General features: G+C 46.8%; 1 protein-coding gene across 1 annotated transcript in view; it reads right to left on the bottom strand.

Annotated features, from left to right (window-relative positions):
* Positions 1 to 25,745, bottom strand: part of DNAL1 (dynein axonemal light chain 1) — a 230,562-nt gene extending 204,817 nt beyond the window's left edge. Inside the window, exon 1 of the mRNA XM_086937248.1 lies at positions 25,669 to 25,745. Within this exon, the coding sequence (XP_086793374.1) occupies positions 25,669 to 25,671 (3 nt within the window). The 5' untranslated portion in view covers positions 25,672 to 25,745. The remainder of the gene's footprint in view (positions 1 to 25,668) is intronic.
* Between the last annotated feature and the right edge of the window lie 377 nt (positions 25,746 to 26,122).

Raw genomic sequence — 26,122 nt, 5'->3', positions numbered from 1 at the left:
ACCAGGACAATTTTTGGAACAGTGGCCTGCGTTTGACTGCTAGTTAGTTAAGGAGGTGAAACAGCAGGAAATACCATCAGTGCTGATCCCCTGAGTACTCTTGAATGTCTAATTAAATGATTAACCGAGTATAAGTGGTTTAAAAGATTTGACCTGTAAAGATTGTTGGTAAAGACGATTCTCAAAAAAAGGTCTGACAGAGTATCCACACAATGAATCACAAGTGGAGAGAAGCGGTGTTATTTTAACCCTATCAATGCATCATATTAGAGCAGAGTAATCTCGACGTTGCATATAATTTCTACAAATACAGTTACAATACTTTCAAGAAGCAGTCCTCGGGGTGGAAGGAATATGTGACGTGCTACTTGAATCAGTATATATTTGTACTAACGCATTCTCAAATTGAACTATGAACATGATTCTACTAACAGTACTTTCAAAATTGCAGATGCATTTAACTATGGCTTTAAAAGGCTAGCCTGGATGGTTAATGTTCTGACAAATGACGATCCAAACCACAACCATGCCTTTAAAAGGTAAATTGTTGTAGAAGAATTATATTCTTCAATCTGCAGACCCACCTGCATCAGTGAAGGCTGCAGCATTTTTGTTAAGGCATTGTGCCCTGGAAGAGCCTATGTGAATACAGGGGCAGTTTTCCCATCATCTGAATACCATGACTCTGAATTGGGAGCAGAGAACAGGAGAAAACCTCTTACGTGTATTACGACTCCGACACATTTATCCTGATAATTACATTTCAGAAATAGGTAGAAATCATCATTTACCCCATTTTGCCTCCGATATAGTCATTCACAATAAATGAGCAATGATGTGAACCATCTGTGCTATAGGTACAAGGCAGGCTATTGCAGAAGTGAGTAGCCAAAACCCATGTCAGACTTTTTGTAGCACGTCAGGTAAGTATGCCCTCACATTAAAAATCTGAATGTTTCCAAATTGGAAACAGTGTTAAAAATTGCCAGTTCCTTAAACCACATGCACGACCTGACATTATGAAGCAGATTTCGAGGAGTAGTTACTGGTAAACCACCGAAAAATCCACCTCTCTACCCTCACCAGCTGCATAACTGCCCTACTAGGTGTACTCTAGGTGGCAGACATGCCATGGACAAAACCATCTGTGGTCCACCATCTTCTATGCCAAAGTTCAGCGTTGACTCTACTACACATAAAGGCAATACAGGTGTCCAACCATGCCTGAATATCTATATGAAACAGCCAATTAAATCGTAATGGACTTTTGAAAAAGGTAAGAACAGTATCCTTAAAATGGCCGAAAATGCCATCTACCATGTAATGGAGACTACTATATGGGGAGGGATAGCATATGCATAATTTGATATATTTGTGAACTTTACATTTGCTTTGAAAAAACTAAAGGCCTGATTTAGTTCTTGGCGGACGGGTTACTCCGTCACAACGTTGACGGATCTCCCATCTGCCGAAATATAAATCCTATAGGATATAATGATATTTATATTTCAGCGGTTGGGATATCCGTCACCGTTGTGATGGAGGATCTAAATCAGGCCCTAAGTGTCAAGCTTGGTAGAGCCACTAAGCACTCTAATAGAATGGAATCCAGCCAACCAAAAGAAGCAATCCCTGCACTATTAGAAGTGTTGCGCTCCTTTGGACAAGCATCGGGTCTAAATATCAATCACCCAAAATCAGTTATTTTCCCCTTGCCAGCACTGGCACAGAGAGAAGCACAGGAACTCCCTGTGGTGGAGTTCGGCTGGGAGACGGACCGCTTTCACTATCTGGGCATGCAGGTGACACCAGTCAGATGCCCAATACACGTTGAACATAGGAGCAGTCATTACAGGTCTGAGAGAATCAATAAGCTTTTGGAATAGACTCCCCCCTCTCGGTTATGGGATGGGTGGCACTGGCGAGGATGGTCATGCCCCCCCCCCCATGCCTTTATGCATTTCAAAACACGTTCTGCACCATCCCAAACTCCACTTTTGATATTTTAAACAGCTTACTGGTTTTGTGCGCCAAAAAAAGCAGTAGGGTAAAATCAGGCATACTTAAACTGGATTTGGACTCTTGGGGGTTGTGACTTCAGACTCTATTACATCACAAAGCTGTTACAATATGCTGCACAATGGTGCGCTGACATTCACATTATGGAAAAGGTGCTACTGGCGGACTGGGGCAGGGTATCAGACCTACCAAGATACCTAATGATGGCTTCACCGGCCCCATGCTTAATCAGACAAGTGACGACGGTCCGGGAGCAAGTTGTCACCCGGGTTATCCATAAGGCACCATACACTAATTCACAACCCACTACAATGGTTGCAGAGGTTCCTTTAAATTCAGTCATGGATATCTGAAAATGGTATGAAGGGGGTTGCACGACAGCCAGGGATCTATACATCAACGAGACATTTTCAAGTTTTGATGACGCAATGGAGTGGTTCCAAATCGGGAAGGCCACTTCCTGTATTATACCAAAATATTGCACATAGTTTGCAAACTATGGACCTAATTTCCAGATGAGCTGACAGAGCCACAAACTCTAGCATTATTACTTAATCTGGGGTCTACTAGACTGCTAATCTCACGCACTTATAAGGCCCTCAAGGAGGACTGCACAGTTGAGACCTCTGTGACAAAAGATAGATGGACAGTGGTTACCAGTACCGCTCACTGATGTGGAATGGAAAAAAGCATTCGCGCAGGTGTGAGTGGTAGCCAATAATGCCAGATTCAAACTTACTCAGTTCTACTATCTACATCGTACCTACCCGACACCTCAGAGACTAGCCCGCTTCAACTCGCATCGCCCTCACAATGTCCCAGATGCGGCATAGATCCCGCAACGTTCTTGCACATAACCTGGACATACGCCCGCCTACAACAGTATTGGTGACAGGTAATCCAGATACTACGCACAGCCACGACAGTCAGGATAGAGGCATCAGTTAAACAATGCATACTAGGTGCTCTCCCAACACCGAAAAAGGGAACACGCATACAACTCTTTCGTGTTTTCCTTAATTGCTTTATAAAGAGGTAAAAATGTGAGCTTAATTATATTCAAATATTAAAGTCACTCTAAATCGAAGGATTACAGTTACAAATGGTTTAAAGCAAGGTTGTATCCCTGCACTCATTTGATGTGTGTATTGTGGACCTCTTTGAATACCTAAGCAGTGTTAAGTGTTTTCCCTCCTGCATAGGAAAACTAACAAGCATTTGCAATGCAATAGGTCTCGCATTAGGAAAGTTTGAGCTATTGGTCTTGTAAATGACACATTTTTTATTTATGTGTTAGTTTTGTAAATAAGGAAATTAATAGCTTTGTCATTTACAATGCCAACACTTTGAATTTTTGCAAATGTGACACCTATAGCATTTGTAATGCAACATGTTTTGTATTTACGTGACTTAGATGTATTGATATTACAAATAACAATGGCTTTTAATTTTTTTTAAAATAATTAATACTTAAATAAAAGTTATTGTAATTTAATGGCAATAGCTTAAACTTTTGTAAATAACTTTTGTGAAGATTATGTTCAATGTATTTTACTGTGACGAAAATCCAAGAACAGAAGTGAAATATTAACATCTTTTTGTGACATTTGTAATAAAGTTTGAAACATTGAGAGAACATATTTGAACCAGTTGTTGTTGAATGGTTGAATGATTGATGATGAGGTGGTAATTCGGAGTGATGTGGTGGCGACGAGTGATGCTGTGGCGTTCAGTGATGCTGTGGTAGCGCATAGTGATGTTGTGGTGCCCCTGAGTGATGTTGTGGTGCCCCTGAGTGATGTTGTGGTGCCCCTGAGTGATGCTGTGGTGCTCCTGAGTGATGCTGTGGTTGTGCAATAGATAGATAGAGTGAAGGCGATAGATAGTTAGAGGGAGGGCAAAAGGAGAGTGAGAGGGATAGATAGATAAATAGATTGAGGGCGATAGATAGTTAGATAAATAGAGTGACGGCGATAGAAAGATAGACAGAGTGAGGGCAATTGATAGAATGATGGCGATAGAGTGAGTGTGATAGAGTGAGGGCGATAGATAGAGTTTGGGCGATAGAGTGTGGGCTGGATTTAGAGGGTGTATTTGGTTTTGGAAGGTGGATTTTGTTTTTCATGTTGGATTTGGAGGGTGGAGTTGGAGGTGGAGTTGGAGGGTGGAGTCGGAGGGTGGAGTTGGAGGTACTACTTTTAAATTGATGAAAAGGTTTATGAGAGGCTGCACGAGTGCAGAGGTGACACATGTAATTGTAGTTTAATGGAAGGCATGACAGATGTAGACTACAGGGGCACAGATTTTGCGCCTAAAAACCAAACCACTGCAAACTGAATGTAATAGGTAAACACATACCGCAAATACGTATATAATAAGCCGGAGTACTGTATTTTGACGACAGAGTTAACAGAAGTTTAGCAAAGAAGCACGTGTTGCATTATGACAGAAGCAGTTGAAAAGTTAAGTGCACGGACATAATATATGTGTTTTTTCCTGTAAAGCAATATAATACTATTGAAAAGTACGCAACAAACTATGCTTACTATTTAAATGAGCACGCAAATATGCACATAAAAAGCATATATAGCAAGCAATGGCAAAAGATTAGGGAGGTGTGCCTAGATTGAGTGACTACATAAGGAGGAGGAAAGAGGGAGGAACAGGAGAGGAGGGAGCAGTGACCAGATGTGGCGTAACAGCCAAAGCGTCCGACCTTGAAGCTGGGGAACCAGGTTCGAATCTGGCGTTGGCTCAAGCAGAAGTGTGGCTCACTGGTTAGAGCAGGCAGACCCTGAAGCAGAGGTCAGACCCGGGACCAGGGTTCAATTCCCGACGCGGCAGGGTCTTGAGCTCAAATGTCCACGGACTCGATAATTCTCACTTCGGTGCCTGACCTAATCATGGGTTCACACTCCGCAACTCTGGGCATTAAGCTTGCTTAATCTCCACAACGGCCCCCGCGGCGGGATGCCTGGCTTTCACCTTGGGGATGCCCTGTAGGGGCTATCTCACAGGGAAAAGCCAGGACGGGTTCCCAAGGCAAGCGCTTAGAGACCCCTGGGTGATAAGCGCTATATAAATCCAACATACAATACAATACAATACAATACAATACAATACAATACAATACAACGTCATGACGCCAACGACGAACGTGGAGTCGACCGACGCCACCGACCAACGTGCAGGGGTACTGCTGTAGAAAAAAAATCTCTGGATCCAGTCTGATGCCTGGGGGTATTTCTAAGGTGAGGAATCCATAACTAATATGTCTCTAACAGATATATCGTTACTGAAGGTAAGTAACTTGTTCTTTAAGTGCAAAGAGTATGGAATATACCATCTCCCTAAAGGTATTACTTTCAATTTAGTTAAATTCATGACAAGCCACTTCTGTTGTTTACAAACTCATGCAGTAGCCTTCGGAGGCCCCCTGCACTCTGCTCCATAAGGTTCAGGTCATCAGGCCAGCAGAGAGATTTTTAGGTCTCGACCTGTCAATGCGCTTGCGCATTGCAGCTCGAGACATATAGAGGTGCATCAGGAAAGCTTACCAAGAGGGCTTTGGCAGGCGGATTACGCACAGTGCATGTGCTCCGTGCACGCGCTTGCCATTTGCTCTCCGAGCCTCAGCAGACCCGCCACAGCAATGCCAAGAGCTTCAGTTTTCAAAGGAATGCTCTCCCCGCCCCCTCTGCGCAATGCCAGAGCTTGCCACTTCACGCGCTCCGCAGAATCAGCCCTCCTCCGAAGACTTGTTTACAGTGCTGCCAGCCTATCGCGTGCCCGCCGCATCAGACTTCAAAGAAAGGCTGCCACTCCCCTGCCCGCCGCACTCGGACCGAACATATTTCAGCACGGCAACTTATTCTATTAATAAATACTTGTTTTTTCTGTGCGCTTGCATCTTTAAATTAATCAGACTCCTTCACTCGGACCAAACATATTTCAGCACGGCGACCTATTTGCTCCTATTAAATACTTGTTTTTTGTGTGCGCGTGCATCGTTAAATTAACCAGACTCCTTCACTCGGACCAAAACAGAGGAAAGTGAACTGCCACTAAGCAGCCTTCCAACCTACCTTACCCCGACATTCAGTCTCACATTCATTCAAAAACATCAAAGCCATTTGCCAGCATCCACTTCACGCGCTCCGCAGGTCATAAACAGGACCATCTGTCGTGCCCAGCCCCCCTCCCAGCGCTGCCTTTCCTTTGCTCAGGCTTCAAATGGTGCCCAACATCGCACCCCTGCTGCCCCGCGAGGCTGTTTCTCTTTCCCTTTCACTCTGTGTTCTCCTGTTTGTTCATCATTTTCCTTTCTCGCTTTCCATTCTTTGTCTGCGCCCACACCCCTTTGTTATGGTATTTAGTATTCATTTATGAAGTAAACGGCATAGGTAAGTATAGGGGTTCTACTGCACAAAAAAATGCAAAACCGGCACAAACAGACGAACCTCGACCCAGGGGGATGTCGTCGCTCTTGACAAGCGCAGCCGAAGAGTCGTGGTTTGTGACTCTGCTGCTCCTCAACTGCAGGTGATTTTCCGCAGGTCTCTCTTGATTGAAGGGCACATTTAAAATAAAACTGGTGTTCGGGATACATTTGACGCATAGCTGCGTCATTTAACATGTTATGTTTTGATACACTATGAATGCTATGCTTTCGTTTCTGTATTGTGTGGTCCATGCTTATCCTTAAGCAAAGCTTGCCTCCATACAATAAGGATATTTATACCCTACATTACACCGAAAATGTAATCTTTACTTCTCACCACAACAGTCTCTTTTCAATACTTGTGTCTGTAGAACGTTCTGCTCCTCTCAATAACATTGACCATCATCCTTTTACTTCTGGGGAAATAATACCTTGGCATCGCGAGTGAACACAATTCGATGAGCAGCTCCAAACGTCAAAGAGCGCCAGAAATGGAACACACCCATGATTTGCACACAATCACAGGATGCTTGAGCCAACGCCAGATTCGAACCAGCTTCAAGGTCGGACGCTTTGGCTGTTACGCCACATCTGGTCACTGCTTCCTCCTCTCCTGTTCCTCCCTCTTTCCTCCTTCTTATGTAGTCACTCAATCTAGGCACACCTCCCTCATCTTTTGCCATTGCTTGCCATATATGCTTTTTATGTGCATATTCGCGTGCTCATTTAAATAGTAAGCATAGTTTGTTACGTACTTTTCAATAGTATTATATTGCTTTACAGGAAAAAACACATATATTATGTCAGTGCACTTAACTTTTCAACTGCTTCTGTCATAATGCAACACAAGCTTCTTTGCTAAACTTCTGTTAATTCTGTCGTCAAAATACAGTACTCCGGCTTATTATATACGTATTTGCTGTATGTGTTTACCTATTACATTCAGTTCGCAGTGGTTTGTTTTTTAGGCGCAAAATCTATCTGTGCCCCTGTAGTCTACATCTGTCATGCCTTCCATTAAACTACAATTACATGCGTCACCTCTGCACTCGTACAGCCTCTCATAAACCTTTTAATCAATTTAAAAGTAGTACCTCCAACTCCACCCTCCAACTCCACCCTCCAACGTTGCAGTATCTACTTAAATGCCGCCCCTACGCGCGGAAGTCAGTTCTTTACAAGACATTGCACACCAGAAGGGCAGAGCCATGCAAGACACTGACCACTGGTGCACAAAACTAGGGCCCTGAAAAGGAGTCCCTTACCCCAGAAGTCAGTTTGCAGAACGGGGAGGATGGGTGGGACAGTGAGGAATCCATAACTAATATATGTCTCTTACAGATATATCATTACCGAAGGTAAGTAACTTGTTTTTCTGAAAGCGACTATTAGTTATGGACTCCTCACCTTAGAATAGATACCCCAGCAATAACAACCCCAGAGGTGGGTCTGCGTACTAAGTTCACACCAGAAAGTCCTGGAGAACAGAACGGACAAAGATGCCTGTCTCTCCGGACTTGGCTGTCCAGGCAGTAATGTTTGGTGAACGAGTGCAATAAAGACCACGTGGCTGCCTGACAGATGTCAGGAAGAGAGACACCACGTCCCAAAGCAGTAGTGGCTGCCGTCACCCTGGTGCAATGGGCAAGCAACCGCACTGGAGGTTCCTTCTTCGCTAAGGGAGAGCAGATCTTGATGCAAAGAACAAATGATCGAGAGATGGTCAGCTTTTGCAGGCCCGGCCTTTCTTGGGGTCCACATAACCAACAAAGAGCTCGTCATCCACCCAGAATTGTTTTATGTGATCCAGATAGAATGAAAGTGCAAGTTTTGGATCAAGACAGTGAAGCCTCTCCTCCTCTTTAGAAGGATGCGGGTGGGAAGAGGGTGGGCAAAGTGATGGTCTATCCTATGTGGAAAGAAGTAACCACTTTGGGAAGAAAAGAAGGCCTAGTGCAAAGGACAAACTTGTCCGGATGAACAGCCAGGAAAGGAGGTTTGGAAGAAAGAGCCTAAAGCTCACTCACCCTGCGAGCAGGCAGTTTTGAGAGTCAAAAATCTGAGAGGACAGTTATGTAGCAACTCGAAAGGAACGCACATAAGGTAGGTTAGAACCAGGTTCAAGTCCCACTGGGGCATTACGAAAGGAATAGAAGGAAACAAGTGAGTAATGATCTTAAGGAAACAATAGAGGACTTGAAAAGAGAAGGTTGATCTGGAAGGCGAAGCAAAGACGAGATGGCCGAAAGATAGCCCTTGAGAGTGCCCAGAGCAGTGCCCTGCTGGGCGTAGGAAAGAATGAAGAGGAGAACCTCTGAAAGGAGGCAGAAAGGGGACCCACAGCCTTTGCTGCACACCATGCCATAATTTTGTTCCATCTACAGGCGTATACCGTTTTGGTTGAGGGATGGCAGGCTGCCAAGATAACGTTACAGACTTCGAGAGGACGACCGAATGCTGTTGCCGCTCAATCTCCACGCAAGGAGGTGGAGACCAGACAGGTTCGGGTGGAGGACCGCCCCCTGCTGCTGCGACAGAAGATCCTCCCGAAGGGGCAGTCTGATCGGAGGATCGATGGCCATGTGCAAGAGCTCGGGATACCAGACTCTTCGTGCCAAGTCTGGAGCCACAAGAATGACTAGGGCCCGGTCGCGCTTGATCTTCTATAGCACTCTGGATAGAAGTGGTATAGGCGGAAAGGCGTATAGAAGACCGCAACTCCACTCGTGACGAGAAGCGTCGCCCAGCGAGTGCTGTCTTGGAAAGTCCAACGCGCAGAACTGCTGATATTGCGCGTTCGCGTCGGTGGCGAATAGATCTAACAAGGCCCTCCTCACTGCCGAGAGAGACCTTGCACCACCTTCGAGTGAAGACGCTTTTGTGATCCATCATGCACCGGCGACTCAGTTCGTCCGCCCTGGCGTTCAGTGTACCTGCCAGGTGTTGAACCGCGAGGGACATGCCCTGATGTTCCAGCGATTTCCAAAGACATAGGGTCCACGACCCCACCCCACCCTGTTTGTTGCAGTACCACATGGCGGTGATGCTGTCCATGAACACCTGCACTACTCTAACTTTGACAGAAGGAAGGAATGCCTTCAGTGCAAGACAAATCTCCCGGAGTTCCAGAAGGTTGATATGGAGCCCAGACTCCGCCGGATAACAGAGACCTCTGATCTCCGCCTCCCCCATGTGGCCACCCCACCCCAGAAGTGATGCATCTGTCACCGCTGAGAACTCTGGTTGCGGAAGGGAGTGGAATCTGCCATTGACCCAATCCTGGTTAGTTAGCCACCACTGCAAATGGTGGTGCCCTTCGAGATCTGGATGCAATTGGAAAGATTTTCCTGAGGCTGTGCCCACTGGAACTTAAGGTCTCACTGCAGAGCCCACATATGCCACCTGGCATGGTCCACCAGCAGGATGCAGGAGGTCATGAGGCCCAGTAGCCTCAGGGTCATTCTGACCGAAACCCGGGATAGAGGCTGAAAGATCGGAATCATAGCCCGAATATCCCAGACTCGCTGCTCGGGAGCATAAGTTAGAAACTGCTGCTGTGTCCAGAACCTCTCCAATGAAAAGGAGATTCTGAGAGGGAATCAGGTGTGACTTCGGCACAATGATTGTGAACCCTAGCGAACGCAGGAGGTCGACCGTAGTCTGGAGGTGGGAGATGTCAGCCTGGTGCAAGCCCGATTTCAACAGCCATTCGTCAAGATAGGGGAAGACTGGAACGCCAGATCTATGCCGATGAGCTGCGCCCACCTCCATAATTTTCGTGAACACCAAGGGGCGCCAGTAAGGCCAAAAGGGAGCACAGTAAACTGAAAGTGCTGGAGGCCTACCATGAACTGTAGGTAACGCCTCTGGGCTTGCAGGACGGGGATGTGAAAATAAGCGGCCTGCAAGTCCATCGCTACCATTCAGCCTCCAGGGTCGAGGGCAGACAGGACCTGAGCCAATGTCAACATTTTGAACTTCTTCTTCTGGAGGAAGCGGATGACGTTCCGGGATCTAAGATAGGACGCAGGCCCTGGACCTTCTTGGGCACCAGAAAGTAGTGGAAATAACAACCACAACCTACGTCTGGGGCAGGAACTTGCTTGTTTGCTCCCTTGGTAAAGGAAGCAGTCACTTCCTGGCCGAGAAGGGCCAAGTGACCCTCCGACATGTGATGGAATTACGGTGGCATGAATGGAGGGGTAGTCTCGAAGGGGGTCGAGTAGCCCCTTCGGACTATCTGCAAAACCCACCTGTCAGACGTGATGTTGAGCCAGTGGGGGAGGTGATGGCGGATCCTGCCACCCACTGGCGAATAGTGGGCCGGAAAGGTCAGACTAGGAGGGCTTGGAGGCTGGTGCAGAGGGAACGCTGGTGGACTGGCCCACCCTGAGGCCCCCAGACTCACACCGGTGGGTCCCAGGTCCCCAACTGGCAGAGGCTGGACATGTTGCGCAAGGCTGTGGCTCTGGGCGGAACGTGGCAGGGCACCCCTTCCGGAGCCACAAAAGGGGTGAAAAGCAGACTGCACGGGCCAAGAGGTAGAAGTGAAGCCCAAGGACCAGGCTGTAGCCCTGGTGTCCTTAAAGCACTTGAGCGAGCCGATTGCTTTGTTGCCAAACAAGCGACGGCATCAAATGGCATGTCCAAAAGTGTAGCTTGGACATCACCAGAAGAGCCAGTGGACCTCGGCCAGTCCCAGGCCTAGCTACGTTGAAATTGTCCTGTCTAGCGAGTTGGCGGTGTCCAGTCCACATCATATGGCGAACTTGGCTGCGTCTCTCCCTTTGGCAACTGCATGAGAGAGCACGACCCGGGCCTCCTCCGGGCACAGTGGCAGTACCTGCGCGACCGACTCCCACACAGAGTGGGAGTAACGGCCCAAGAGACATGCGATGTTCACCGGCCGCAGTCCTAAGCTGGAGGAAGAAAACATTTTCTTCCCAAGATGGTCCAGCTTCTTGGATTCCCTCTCAGGTGGAGCGGTAGGGAATGTGCCCTTGGGTGTTGAAGCTTGGCACACCCAAGCTCTCGGGGTAGGGTGTTGGGAGAGGAAAATGGGGTCGCCCGGGGCCAGGCGGTGGCGTCGGGCAATCATCCTATCCACAGGGGTGTTGGGCTTGGACAAAGTGCCCAAAAGGATGTCCTCCTCACCCTCCTCTGGTAGCCACTTTGGGAAATAGGGAACACCAGGGGAACACTGGGGTACAAAATTACCGGTCAGCTCTGGTACCGATGTCGGTCGCCACTGGTCCGGCTCCGTGTCCATGTCGAGTGGTAGGCAGGGGGTCGACGTCGGTTGGGGACACAACCGGTGTTGGAGGGGGCAGAGGTGTCGCCAATGGAGTCGGTGCCGGTGTTGTAAGGTCAACCGGTGCCTTTCTGGATACAGGCCTGGATTCCTGGGGGCCCCGCTTAGCCAAAGTCCCAGAACCCCCAGCCGAGTCTGCAGGGCCCGAAGGCATGCCGGCAGAGTTGGGCTGCCCAAAGATGGAGTGGAGGGCCTCATAAAAGCTACGAAGTTGAGCAGGGGTTGCTGCGGCTCCCGGGAAGGAAGGGAAGGCCGAAGTCGACCAAACAGGCTAAGAGAGCGGAGCCGGATGACTTCCTTCCGCATCCCGCGTTGCGTCTGCCGATAGACGGGGAGAACGCAAAAAGCGACAATGCTTCTTCACCTTCTTTTTGTGCTTTGACTTACCCGAAGACGAGGAGTGGTGGTGATGGCTCCGCGACCGGTTCCGCGACCTCCCTCTCGACCGGGACCTCAAGCAGCGCAGGAACGACTGCTGGGCCTCCAGAAGCTTTCAGGACCACTCCTGTAAAGACTTCGGCCATGGGCTGGCAGTTGGAGCACGACTTCGGGTCGTGGTCGCGCTCCAGACACCAGAGGCACACACAAGATGGGGGTCCATCACCGACATCAGCTTGTAGCAGGAGCCAGAAGTCTTGAAGCCGGTTCGCCGAGATAACATCCCTGTGCACCAGGAGCCGGACGACTAGAAAAGTGACTCTTTTGTCGCAGGGACGGCGTCAAAGTAGATACTGCGAAATCATTCAAGCAATAATGACGCCAACGACGAACGCAGAGTCGACCGACGCCACCTACAGACGCGCAGGGGTACTGCTGAAGAAAGAATTCTCCGGATGCAGTTTGACGCATGGGGGTAATTCTAAGGTGAGGAATCCATAACTAAAACTCTTTTTCAGATTAAGCATTTAGTTGTTTCAACCAATAAATATCTGGATATTACTTATCTACCTGCCAAAGTATAACCTTCCTTTAGTGTGGACGAGAGACAAGTTCCTTAAAAGGGATTGTGAATACAAATGTTTCTTGAGCAGAGTTTATTCGAGGATATGGGTGAAATATAAAAAATATATGTACAATTTGCCCCTGCACTAATTCTGTGAATTTGTGCTTGGATGGACAAACTAGTAGGGTTGTATATTATTTGGTAACATTTGTTTCGAAGAGATATCCCAATGCTAAGAAGAGCATGACAGACTTCTGGCTGGGGAAGTTAATCAGTCTTACACTTCTACATATTGGTTTCATTTGCAGCAAATTCTTTCATTTTTATCGACTCGAATGGGAATTGGTGAGTGCAGCGACTACATTTTTCATCATCAATGAAGCTCCTTTTATGGCTGATACACCAAATTGGTTTAGAAACCCGTGCACCTCTGGTGGACAAACAAAAACATGGAGGGGCACAACATCTGCCTTGGCAAAGGTTGTAAGCCCGCCAAAAAAGCATGCATAAAATCTACCAACCAACTTCACAATCAGGAAGCATGTCCCTATGAGAGGTCAAATACTACCAACTAGGTAAAAAATGCTAACATTTGAATAATTTATACATTCGCTCAGATGGTGGAATGATGCAAGTTGTGAACGAGAAGACCAGTAGCAGTCAGGCATATTAACACACCATCCAGTGTGTTAAAAGACAATGAGAAATTCAAAGAACATGAAATGTGTCATGGGGCTAGTAACAAAGTGTATCTTAACTTGAAGCAAATAGTAAAAGGAATGCAACCATGTGAGCTGGCTTGGTAAGAAGGACATCTTAAAACCGTTTAACATTAAATCAACTTCCTTGTTTCTGCACATGCCTATGTTTTACCTTTTAAAAGCAGGAGCACTGCAAGCTTGGTCATAAACAGGAGAGGTCGAGGTCAAGAAAAAAGCAGTGTGAACTTTCCTCACCAAGGGAAGAGGGGCAGGACAGTTAGCAGAAGTGTAAGTGTGCTTCACAGATACAACAAGGACATTTGCAGGAAAATTGACCTCCTGGTAGTCAGTGGTGTAGTCGTCATTGACAAAAAGGATATATACATTGCATGAAGCATTGGCACAAGCTTACTTTCCAAACTGAATTGGTAGGTCAGAGGCAGGAGCACACTGCTATCGGAGTGGTTACCTCTCCCCAAATCATCAAACAGCATTTCCAGTCCTGGACTTTTCATTTACAAAGCATTGCTATCAGATGTGCTACTCTGTCAGTGGTCTCCAACCTTTTCTGTAGTCAGAGCTACTTCTGAGCAGTAAAAATCATCATGAGTTACTGAATTAGCCAATTTTCTCAAGACCAGAATGGGATAAAAATGGGGTGTGCCTATGTTACTTAAAAGTGAACTGTTAGATATGTCATATTCTTATAGACTAAGGGCCCGATGTAGGTAAATGGGTTTTTCCGATTTCAAAATACCGAGGCGGGCCGAATCGGTATTCTGAAATCGGAAAACGAGATGTAGGAAAAAAACACCGAAAAAAAAAACGATTCGGTCGGCATCGGTATTGTGATTCGATACGTACCGAATCGGCACGGACCGAATCGGGATGTACCGAATCGGCTACCACCGAATCGGAAAATGCCGATTCGGCAAATACCGAATCGGCAATTACCGATTCGGTGGTCGGAATACACCCCCATGGCCAAAATGCCCATAGGAATGCATTGAACGATCCGAATCGGTAAAAACCGATTCGGGAAAATCCGAATCGGTAAAAACCGATTCGGTAAAATCCGCTACAGCCAATGAGGTGGATCCACCCTCCCCCACCCAAGCAGGGAGTGGCTACCCAGGCAGGTGCAGCTCATTAAGAACTTTCTGGAGAGCCAGCCTGAGCTGAACACTCACAGTGAGCAGCAGTGGGAGCAGGAGCCAGAGAACTGTGGATAGCAAGATGGCAAGCACCAGTGAGAGCAAGAAGGCTGGCCAGAAGAGAAAGCCCAAGTTTAGTAGCATGGAGCTGCAGGTGTTGGTGGAGGAGGTGGTGAGGGTGCACAGGCAGCTCTTTGGGAGGCTGTCCCTCACTGTGCCGGACAGCACGAAGAGGAGGCTCTGGAGCGAGATAGGTGAAAAGGTCAACGCAGTAGGTGTCACCCCCAGGTCCCTTGATGACCTAAAAAAACGATTTTACGACATCCGCAGCCTCACCAAACGCAAGATGGCTGAGCTGCAGAGGCAAGCTGGACTGACAGGTGGAGGCAGGAACCCGGCGCCACCCCTCACTGAGCTGGAGGAACTGGTGTCCAGCACCATCGAGAGGGAGTGTGTGACAGGAATCGGGACCCTGGACAGCTCAGCCAGAGCTACAGCTACAGGTAAGAAGCATGCGCATCATGACACACCCTACCAGACACCTCCCCTTTAGACACAATGCACAGCCAAACCCCAGCCCAGTACTGCAACCAACATACAAGAGAAAAGCATCATGGTACATGTAGTCAGCAGAAGTTAGCAAAATATGGCAGTGCAGAACCACAAGATAGAAAACAGTGGAACACATTCAAAGGAGATGCAAGGACATGTGCAATGCTTTAATTGTAGTGACTGTAATACATCGGCACTCAATTCACAAATGCTTCTTTATACCTAGGGGCACCATCAGGCGGAGAACCACAAGCTATAGAAGCACCAGCACCAACTACCAGTGCGGTGGCAGGGCCTACCACAAGTCAGGCTGCCCTGGAGGAGGAGGAGGAGGAGGAGGAGGAGAACAACAACATTGGCCAGGGAAATGAGGGAGACCTGGTAATCGACTACACATTCCTTCACTCCCCACAGATGTCAGGCACACCCCCCTTGCTGTTCTCCCCTGAGAACTCTCCGACAACGGCCCACCCTGCACCTACAACACCTCCTGCCAGGAGTATGGCTGTGGCTCCACTCAACCCTATCCAGGGAGCAGCGGGTCAGGCCCCGGCCACCACCACAACGACACCAGTGGCACCCCAGCCCGCACAGCAGGGCGGCAGCAGCAGTACCCGGAGGCGTGCCATTTCCAGCAGTGCACCGCCGGCACGGGAGGCCAGCGTCTTCCAGGGGCTTGAAGGCAGCATGGTCAAAATCCAACGCTTGCAGGCAAAGTCCATCATGGCCTGCCAGCGCCAGCTCCGCCAGCACAACCTGCAGATGGGCGAGATGGTGCAAGGGTTCAAAGCTTTTGTGGACACAAACAAGGAGGTTGCTGCAGGTCTTGGCAGGCTGACCACAGCCGTAACACAGCTATGCGGAAGACTAGACGAGCACGAGCTATCGCGCAGGCGGGATGCCAGCGTGCACAACTGTTCTATTAGCCGCCTTGCTGCTGCAACCGCGCAGCTGTGCCAACGTGGGGCTAATATGGAGGCAAGTTTGACAAAACACCGCTGAGGTCACCAGGGGAATGGCCCGCATAACAACAGCCATGGAGGCAATGATAATCTCCAACACTGCGGCCAATCCAGCCCTGGACCTGGGGGATGCTGGGGACAGCAGCAGCCGCAGCAGCCCGGCCAGCGCTGTGTCGGAGCCGCGCCGGAGCACCAGGTGCTCCACAGAAGCCGCAGGACATGCGGAAGGGGGTGAGGCACACCCCAGTGGGGCTTCCAAACGCCCCAAAAAGTAGGCTTGCCAACGCGGGTGAGGCAACCCGGACCTTTGACATTTGTTTTCTTTACTTAGACATTTTATTTTGTTGCACATCAGTGCAGTAACGGTGTTGCAACATTATTAAAATTTGCTTTTCACCACAACCATTTACCTGTCTGTGCATCTGTACTCACTCAGAAATAGTTTTCTGTAATCTCCTCATGTCTGTATCTGCCATCACTTGGCGTAGACACCCCAGCAGGTTGTGTTAGTGGCACAGCATCGTCGTCGTCATGGTCCTCGTAGTCAGACAACTCTACCTCAGTGCCCTTCTTCACCGCAAGGTTGTGCAACATTGCACAGACAGCTATGATCTTGCAGCAGGTGATGGGGGTATACTGCCTTGCACTTCCACTCTTGTGCAGGCATCTGAATCTACTTTTCCAGATGCCAAAGGTCCGTTCAACTACATTCCTTGTGCTTTTGTGGGCCCGGTTATACCTCCTTTGGCTGGGTGTGGAGGGGTTGAGGTAGGGGGCGAGTATGAAAGAGCGGAGGGCATATGCACTGTCGCCTGGAAGGAAAAGGGGTAACATTACTCACATGCATACATGTATTACACCTAGCTACTTTGTGTTATGGGGGTCTGATGATGTGTCTCACCTAGGAGGTATCCTTCACCAAATTCGCCAGCCATCAGCCGTGCATAGATGCCGCTCTGTTGAAAAATGTAGGAGTCGTGGGTACTCCCTGGGAATTTTGCTACCAGGTCTGTGATGGTGCACTTCGCATTGCAGATCACCTGCACGTTGATGGTGTGCGTAGACTTCCGATTGCGGTATATGTATTCTGTGTCAGCTGGGGGGCAAATCGGAATGTGCGTGCCATCTATGCAGCCAATGATTTGGGGAAATTGTGCCATCTGGTAGAAGTCAGCTTTAGTTTGTAGCAGTTCTGCGTGGGTTGCAGGGAAAGAGATGTATTGGTCCATCCTGTGTATCATGGCGTCAAGGAATGTGTGGAAGAACCTTGACAGGCTGCTCTGGGTCACCCCTCCTACCGCTGCAACTCCACTTTGATCGCTGCCAGACGCAAGCAGGTGTAAGCTGCATAGCACCTGGACGTGCGCTGGGATGGCGTGTGCCCTTGGGGTGGGGTGGTCCAACAGTGGTTTGAGGTCCCTGATGAGCTCCAGAATGGTGTCTGAGTCCAGCCTGTACCTCTGTAGGATCTCTGCCTCAGTGAGCATGAACAGGGTGATCCTCTGTCTGTAGACCTGTTCCTCTCTTTGCCATTGCCTCTGTCCTTCCTGCTGTAGCCGTAGCCGCCTCGCAATGACATAAAAAGCTGCCATCCTGCAAGTTGCAATGCATTTTGGGTCTGTTTTTATGGGTTGGAGTTGGTTACCACCTGATTGTAATCCATGGTAAATACCGAGTGAATAATACCGATTTTGAGGCAAAATCGGAATTTCTGTGCTTCCCTACATCTCCCCATCTGTCCGAATCGGGGACTTTCCCGATCAGTGATTCTACCGATTCGGTAGGTTATCCGATTCGGCTTATGTCCGAATCGGTGTCACTACCGATTCGGTACAAGGACCGATTCGGATATTTTCCGATTCGGTGGCACTACCGATTCGGTACATGGACCGATTCGGTATTTTAATCCGATTCGGTGTGTTACCGATTCGTTACATTTCCGATTTTCGGTATGTACGTATAGGATTATTTTCGATTCGGTAGTCATTCCGATTCGGTATTTGTACCGATTTGGACGGTTTTTTTTGCCCTACATCTCGATGGCAGTATACCGATCGGTAAGGGCCCAAAATCGGTATTTTCGGCCGTTACCGATCGGTAACGGCCTACCTACATCGGGCCCTATGTGTTTTTTAAATGTGCCCATACTGAGTTTTTAAAACGTCTATTTGTAAATACCAGGCATGCTCCAGATAAGAAGCAATCGCATTACTGGTTAACATAAATATTTTATTCAATCTAGCAGTAGGTTTAGCAGGTTTCCAGCTTTATATAAAAGATGGAAGGTTAGCAGACAAGAATCTGGAATGGTAATTTTGATTGAAAATGTTGATCATTTTATTAGGCATCATGTACTGAAGTTTTTATTGTAGTTTACTTGTTTTATCATATCAATAAACGTATTTACTTACTACTACTACTATGACTAATCTCTAACTAAGCATTCTTGGATGTTTAAGTCAGGCAGTCACTCCTCCAGTAGTGAGACAATGCCTTGCGGTGTTCTATCTTAATTTCCATTTTGTTCAATCTAGAACTTCTGGAGGAGTCCTCACCTGGCATTTTGGTGTGCACTGTTCCCATGAAGAGCCGAGTCAGTAGTGATTTGCATAAGGGTGGACCTATGTATAGAGTATCACAATAGGTAAAAAAACAATGGGTTGCAGTGCTACCCAGAGTGATTACCTTATACTATTTAAAGCATTTCTTGCATCGTCTTTTGAATGTTTGATGTAACATCTTACATAGACACAGGAAAGTCCCAATGGGAGTTACTTGTTAACTGTGCCACAGGATACAAGTTATACCACTGACAAGGCATAACCAGTCTGAAACTGGTTTGGGGTTGCTCGTGTTCCCCCTCTGACAGAGGCTTTGCCTGGAAGTTCAGGATGGACTATTCTCATGAGGAGCAGTGTCAGTACTGATTTGCATAAGATGGGAGTCTGTCTAGGGTGGCACAGTGAGCAAATAACGATGGGTGGGAATACTACTCAGAGCAATTGTCAGTGGCTTAGACTCTTTGAAAGCACTTCTCTCATCCCCTTTTGAGTGTTTGATGTAACAACTCTTCCAAAAATACATACTCTGAGGGAGCAGTGACAATAATTTGATTGGACTCAAAGTTAATAGGTCCATTATTGACACCTAAAGGCATACACACTATAACAGAAGCGGTGTGGATAAATGCTTGCCACTGGTTAACAAATATGGCCAGAAAGTAAATGATACAAATCAGTTTTCATGGAGCTCATGGAAAAATGCAGGGAGTTATTGAACTCTCTCTCTCTCTCTGTATGCAGGAGACATCACTACAATAACCTGACTACAGATACGTCGTCAAGCATGATGAAATGTCTTTAAAAGAAAAAGAAATATGTAACCAGGCAATATACACCTGGACTAATCAGGTGCGCTGCTAATGAATGATGGTGACACGACGCACAAACCAACACCCAAACAGAAACGTAGAGGCTTTAAAAATTTACTATAAGTTGCTTTGCCGGCTACCACCACTACCCAACCAAGAGAAAGGGACGAACATATTGGAGTTGGTGGACATACCCAGACTAACTATTCAAAAGATGGATGGGGTTAGAGGAACTTAACAAAAACATGAGATGGGAGCGGTTATTGAAAAAATAAAAAAGTGTAAAACTCTTAAAGCAATAGACTCCCAGCAGAACTAAATTTTGTAAGGCATAGTTGGCATCAAAGTTGCTACAGATGGCTGAGAGGTTGAAGGAGGCAGGAATTTTGCAACAAAACCACCAAAAATGTTTAAGAACCATCCCAAGGAACGCATAAAACGATATTGTCTCGAGTCTAAACCTAAATATGCTGATAATAGAACTTGTAGTTATGAGCAAAGATACCTTCCGCAGTTAGTTGAGAATGATCAACTGTGCTTTTTTCTATGCAGGTAGACTGCTATATCTATGCAGGCTTTTATAGAGAATGGTGACTGGTTGGATAGTGGCATTGCTAGATACTGAAAGCAGTGGCTCTACCCGTTTAAAACACTAGCGTGGATAAATTCTGATGCTTGTATAGTGAGACAAATGAAGCTTTTATATAGTCATTCTAGAGCTTCTGTAAGGTTTTGCTAGTACTTAGAAAGGTCAGTGAGAAACGCAAGAGATGTGCACTCTATTCTAAATGTTGTTCATTTTAATGACCAAGCCATTGGCCGGTCTCCTTATGAACCACTGTGAAGATGAGGGAATAGCAGCTTAGGTGAAACTCATTTTGTGTCTCTCCATGAAGGTAACATGACTTATGTCAAAGATCCATGAAATATTATACTGTCTGTGTTTCTGCCCACTGTTAATTTGAACAAATCTAGCATCTGTTTGGTAGAGAAGTATATAACATATATGGTGAAACAACTTCTCAGTTTGATGATCTGAGATTTTAGATTTGTCATGCCACAGTTGATTCACTGAGACACTACGATTAAGCTAGTACAAGGAGTAAATAACTTAGTGTATTTCTCTATGTCTGCCTCCATCAAGGATGGGAAGGGTCACACACTGAGAAATGGGGGTGTGTGCCTGTTGGGGACGGAAAAGTCCCTTGCATGGTGATGGACGTGCAACCCTGGCCGAGTGCCCCAATTGAAATGATATCTGGATCCTTAATGCTGATTTTTGTTGTCATAGATGAACAACGGATAACGGCAATGCGCCATGACATAGGACTGTCATGGATTGCAGTCTTTTGGGATAGGAAGGGGCGCCTATAGCACTACCCTCAAAGCGAAGAAAGACTACTACCTTTACCAGAAGTTAAGCAGCATGAGCGTGGTGGTGGCATCATACTGTATAGTGATCAGAAAGAGTGAACAGGGGTTTTTACCTGTGTCATATGGTGAGGCCAATTGGCTCACTCATTTAAAGTTCTGCTGCTGTGGGCTTAACTCACCTTGGGCATACATTGGTTTGGTGTGTAGTGCTGTGCAGTATGTTTTGGCATGAATCCTGTGAATGGTACAATACAGGGATAATGCAGTACTGAGCAGTATGTATATGTTATATCCATGTGCTGGGTATATGTGTGCCTGCGCATGTTAAAATAAATTAAGGATATACTGCTGCACAGTGTGCATGCTATATGCATGTGCTGGGTGTATGTGCGCCTTTGAATGGTGCATTTCACTGGAGGAAGGGAGAGCCAGACTCTCCAATACACTTTCAAGGGTCTTCTTTTATTCGGAAAGGTCACTGGGAAGTTGGCCGGTCAAATGTCAAAAGTTCAAATTAAGCGCACATATCACCGGGGAGGGGCTCATGGTGCTAGTAGAGCTTCAGCAAGATGGGTAGTATGACAAACAGATTACTGAATGAAAATTACAGCATTTGTGATCAACTATGGATGGAAGATGAGATGGCAGCTTGTTCCAAAGCTTGGGGGCCAGATAAGAAAATGATCGACCCCCGTTTCAGGCCGTTCGGATGTGTGGTAGGGCAAGATTGAAATTAGTACTGGATCTGAAGGGTCTACCGGGCTTGTACCATTGGAGTTTCTTGGCAAAGTATCTAGGGCCGGTGTCATACAGAATCTTATGTATGAGGCACAGGAATTTGAAATGGCCTCTCTGTGGCACCAGAAGCCAATGGAGAGTTTGAAGGCGATCTAGGTGGAAGATTTAAAATAAGTCTGGCAGCCGTATTCTGAAGAATCTGGAGTTTGGAGAGCAGATCTTCATTTAATGCAACCAGCAGTGCATTTCCATATTCCAGACGGCTGATAAGACCGTGCACCAAAGGTTTTCTGGCTTCTATGGGTAACCATCTGAAGATTCTATGGAGATTCCGCATGACCCCATAGCAAGTACTGAGTACCATATTAACATGGGTTTTCATTGACAGAGTGTTATCAATAATTACACCAAGGTTGCGCACTGCTTACTTGGGAGATGGACAAAGACCCAATTCCGAGGGCCACCAATCGTTTGACCACACGTCAGGAAGGAGATGAAGCTGATAGAAGAATCATACAGAGTAGGTTTGAGGCCATGGGGTAACTTTTTGATACACGTCACTGTGCTGACATCCAGGAGTGAACCTCTACTCACTCTCATGGCCTGTGTTGTGGGGCTATCAGATTTGGAGCCGCTCCTGCTGTTACAGACTGCTTTCTGGAGGAAGAAAGAGCTGAGCAGTAAGCACTTCAAAAGGAAGCAGACCCCCAACATAAACTTTAAAGTCTGACTTTAAATTATATTTGGCATCTTGAAATGGACTATAAGTAGAAGAATTTGAGGCCGCAAAAGTGTCAGTTGTCTAGCAGCCAGCTGGACTGTGCTAGGAGGAGAAGCTATGCAAGACCTCTGCCTGTGACCAGGACTAGGGGCTAAGGCCTGCTAGTCTACTAGCTTGGTGAGGGGACATCACCCAGGGAATCCTAGACCACCTGTTGTGCAGCCTGGAGTACCAGCCCCTGCCAAGGTCAGTTTGCCCTGTGAGGAAGAGGGGAGCATTGGAGGAAGCGAGTTCATGGGGGAATCCTGGCAAGTGGGTCCACATAGCAAGGTGTAAGAAGACAGCTGCTGCACCAATTGAGTTATTGCTAGTGTGCAGGGAAAAATCTGCAACCCCTGAATGTCAGAGGAGAGCTGCTGTGAAGTGAGCTGTGACCATTTCTGCACCAAACAGGTCACTGCCCTTGTGCAGTATCAAGTCGGTGACCTTGAATACCTGGTGGGGTTACCGTGAAGATTGTTGTTGGGTTTATCAAGCCAGAGCATGTATGCAGAAACAGTGACCCTGTATGCCAGAGGGGCCACTGGGACCAAGCAAGAAGTGTAACCTGGTCAAGACAGTCAATAGAAGAAAGAGGCCTCCATGGTGACTCCAGAGGACCTGAGCCATGACTGAGAACGAGTAAAGGGATAGTTGCCCCCATCCCCCGTACCTGTCAGAGGAACTTACCCAGCATAGGAAGAGTATCAATAACAACCCTCTCACCCCCGAACTGCATGCGAGGACAATAGTAATCGAACGGTCCTGGGTTACTTATTTGGTTACATTCCACAAACTGAATTTCTCTCCTGAAGATGGTTCATTTTCTAGTCTCAATATTGGGGGTATGCCTATCGTCCACACAGGCGTCTTATGCTTTACAGAAGATTGCTGACACACAACACCAACTGCAAGTAAAATACATCATTAACACGTATGAAATGTCAAAATTGGATTAGCCATTCAGGAGCTTTTAAAACAAATGTTCTTTCTCATTCATTGGGCTCAGAAAAATAGGAGTTCATGACAAAAGCTCCTCGGGAGCCCATTTGGTCAGGTGATATACCTGTCCCGAATGAGGAGAGAGAGCAATGATGAAGCATGCCACTGTTGGTGTGTGAGGGTTCCACGTTCTAAGAAAGTATCTTCTTTCTGGAGAAATCTTGTGACTCTTAGCCTAGCAGGTAGATTTTTTTATATCCTTGTTAGTTAAAGGTATACTTTTTAGATTGTATAGCAAACCTTTAATACTACTTCTACCCCTAATCTTGAATATATCCTAGATATAGTTTACAACGAATTCTCATTTGGATGGCCCAGACTTCATGCTGCCCTTTTGCTTTATGTTAGTTGCAACCAGTATATTAATTTCCAAATCAGTGCATTTTGTGTGTTGTAGCCATAATTTGCATCCATTAAACTAACGCACCAAATGTATGAGTATCTGCGAACGCATCTGGTTCCTTCACCAGTCGTTCTGACCCTTTTTTCCGAGCTCAAGATAGATCGCTTTGCCTCCCGCAACCCCATCCCAGCACACAGATGCAATTTTCAAAACTTGAATAAACAATCTTAGGGCTCTATCTTCCCCTTGGAAAACCAATATGTCTTGTGGTACGTACAAGGCTCAATCCTGCAGAGCTTAATTTGTAAAAAATTATCGAGAGGCCCCTACAGTCTAGACCACCCATTGCCCCTGTGAGCGTTGCCAATGATAGAACCAAACCAAGTACTAACCATCACACTCCTTCCTACAAGTGTGACAATTCAATCTATTCCAGGCCACCCAGAGCTATAATAATAGTGTGGTGACAGATGCTATGAATTTGTAATGTATATTGGACTGACTAAACACTGTCATTGTGTTTATCTCAAATTTTGAAAGACAATGCCACCATGTGGTAGATGGTCACCAGTGGGCCATAGGAAACCAACGACTCAAATTAAGCACTCATCCTACCGTGAGACCTTCACCATCCTCTCAACTTCGCACATATTCAGCTCTGCCCCCTTAGATCCTCAACCCTTTCATCCCCACATTAAGCCCTCCGGCCACTTGCATGCTGCTGTCTCCTCCACCACATACATACACAGTCCGATTTGTTTCACTTGATCCCCATAATTCCAGACAGACGTCTACTCATTAATCTCACTGCGTAATTCACCCCTTAGTTTTGCCATGAACAACTCATTTAAAGCGCGCCAAAAGCTCAATCGCCACTAGTGATGGCTCCAGATTTCGAGAGCCAAACTGCGTGACATTCTACAAACACAAAAGTAAGACTAGACTTTTGCATCGACCAAGGGGCACAAATTGACTTAACTAAAAGTGGTTACCAGCATAGAAAAACAGGCTCGGTTGAACTATGGGTAATTAACTGTAGCTTTTACTGACCATCACCATTTATGCTAATTACATTTCATTCCCATGAGGGCTCCTAACTAATCCAGTATTGTAATCCATGAAATAGTGCCCGTATCTGTGTTAAATATATATTCTCTGAAAACGACATTGCGAAATGTATTTAAATTGGTCAGGACAGACGGCGAAAAAACAGGACTGTCCTGGCACACATCCGAGACACCTAGACACCCTACCCTTACACACTTCAGCTTTTATCTCTACAGTTTAACCCAACCCTTTCCCCCAATCTACCACGACGCACCCAGGTGTCGTAATTCAAAATGATGTGACGCAGGATATGCTGAGGGGGTCCCTGAGAATCCCACAGCTCAAGGATATTGAAAGGCCTTGGGGTGAATGATGGGGCTGATGAAGGGTGCCTCCCACCACCCCCTTGCACAGATGGGGCCTGCCTTACGCCTCTGACAACCCCTGAGCGACTCAACTTTACTCTTCTAGTTTTTATTTTTTTCCAGTCGCCGTAGACCTGTTCCCTCACCAGTTGCGATTATCACTACTCCAGACCTTTATCTCAAATGTCTCTACTTTTTCAAAAGCAGCCTACCTACCACCCAGTGTCTCGTTACTGGGTAGAGGCAGAGCTTTGGAAAGCAATTGAAGGGGTAGAGGTCTTGGTGCGGAGGTCAATAAAATGGCAGGTACTGAAAGACGGTTGAAATTGGGTCCAACCATTTTCTCCTCAGTCCTGTCCTCTTTTTGTCCAGCCAATAAACTCAGAAGTCAGCCAAATGCTCCTCAATGTACATCCTTTACCACCCTCCAGCTCTACTATACTTTCCCAGCAGCAGCACAGCCCTATCCATCGCATATCTTGCCAAGACAGGACGTCACAATAACAGACGTCAAGTGAGCAGTTTCTTCCTGTCGTACCCCGAATTCAAGGCCGATTTCCCCCCACTCCCGCTCCCCTCCACTTACCATAGTGTTGCTACTGTCACTGCTCCCGTTGCTAAGGTACGCGGTTCAACCACGCATGCGCCGCTCTTGGTGTTTCCTGGGGAGGTGGGGCGGAGCACCCGAGTAAGTAACCATAGAGTGCGAGACTACAATTTAGACCGTGTTCATAGGCAAGGAAGAAAGACTAAACTCTGAGCGCCTTGCTCCCTACACTCAAGCAGGCAAAGCCATTGCTCCTAAATGTGACGGTTATTAGAATAATTCCGTAATCTCTTTAAACAACCTCTAACAAAAGTCAGTGTACGCATACCCTCCCATGCCTAGCGGATTCAACATTTCGTTTGATTTAAATGTCGTTTTCCTTTTGTGGACATGTTTTCCAACTATGTGTGAGCAAAACTGTACCTCAAAATTAGGTAATACAAAATAACAGTTACAAAGGAACTCAGAAGTTGTATACAAAGTATGTATACGT

The sequence above is a fragment of the Lissotriton vulgaris genome, chromosome 9, assembly GCF_964263255.1.
Source record: "Lissotriton vulgaris chromosome 9, aLisVul1.2, whole genome shotgun sequence".
Lineage (NCBI taxonomy): Eukaryota > Metazoa > Chordata > Amphibia > Caudata > Salamandridae > Lissotriton > Lissotriton vulgaris.
Note: the sequence above shows the minus strand (reverse complement) of the source record. Positions and strands in the feature narration are given on the sequence as shown.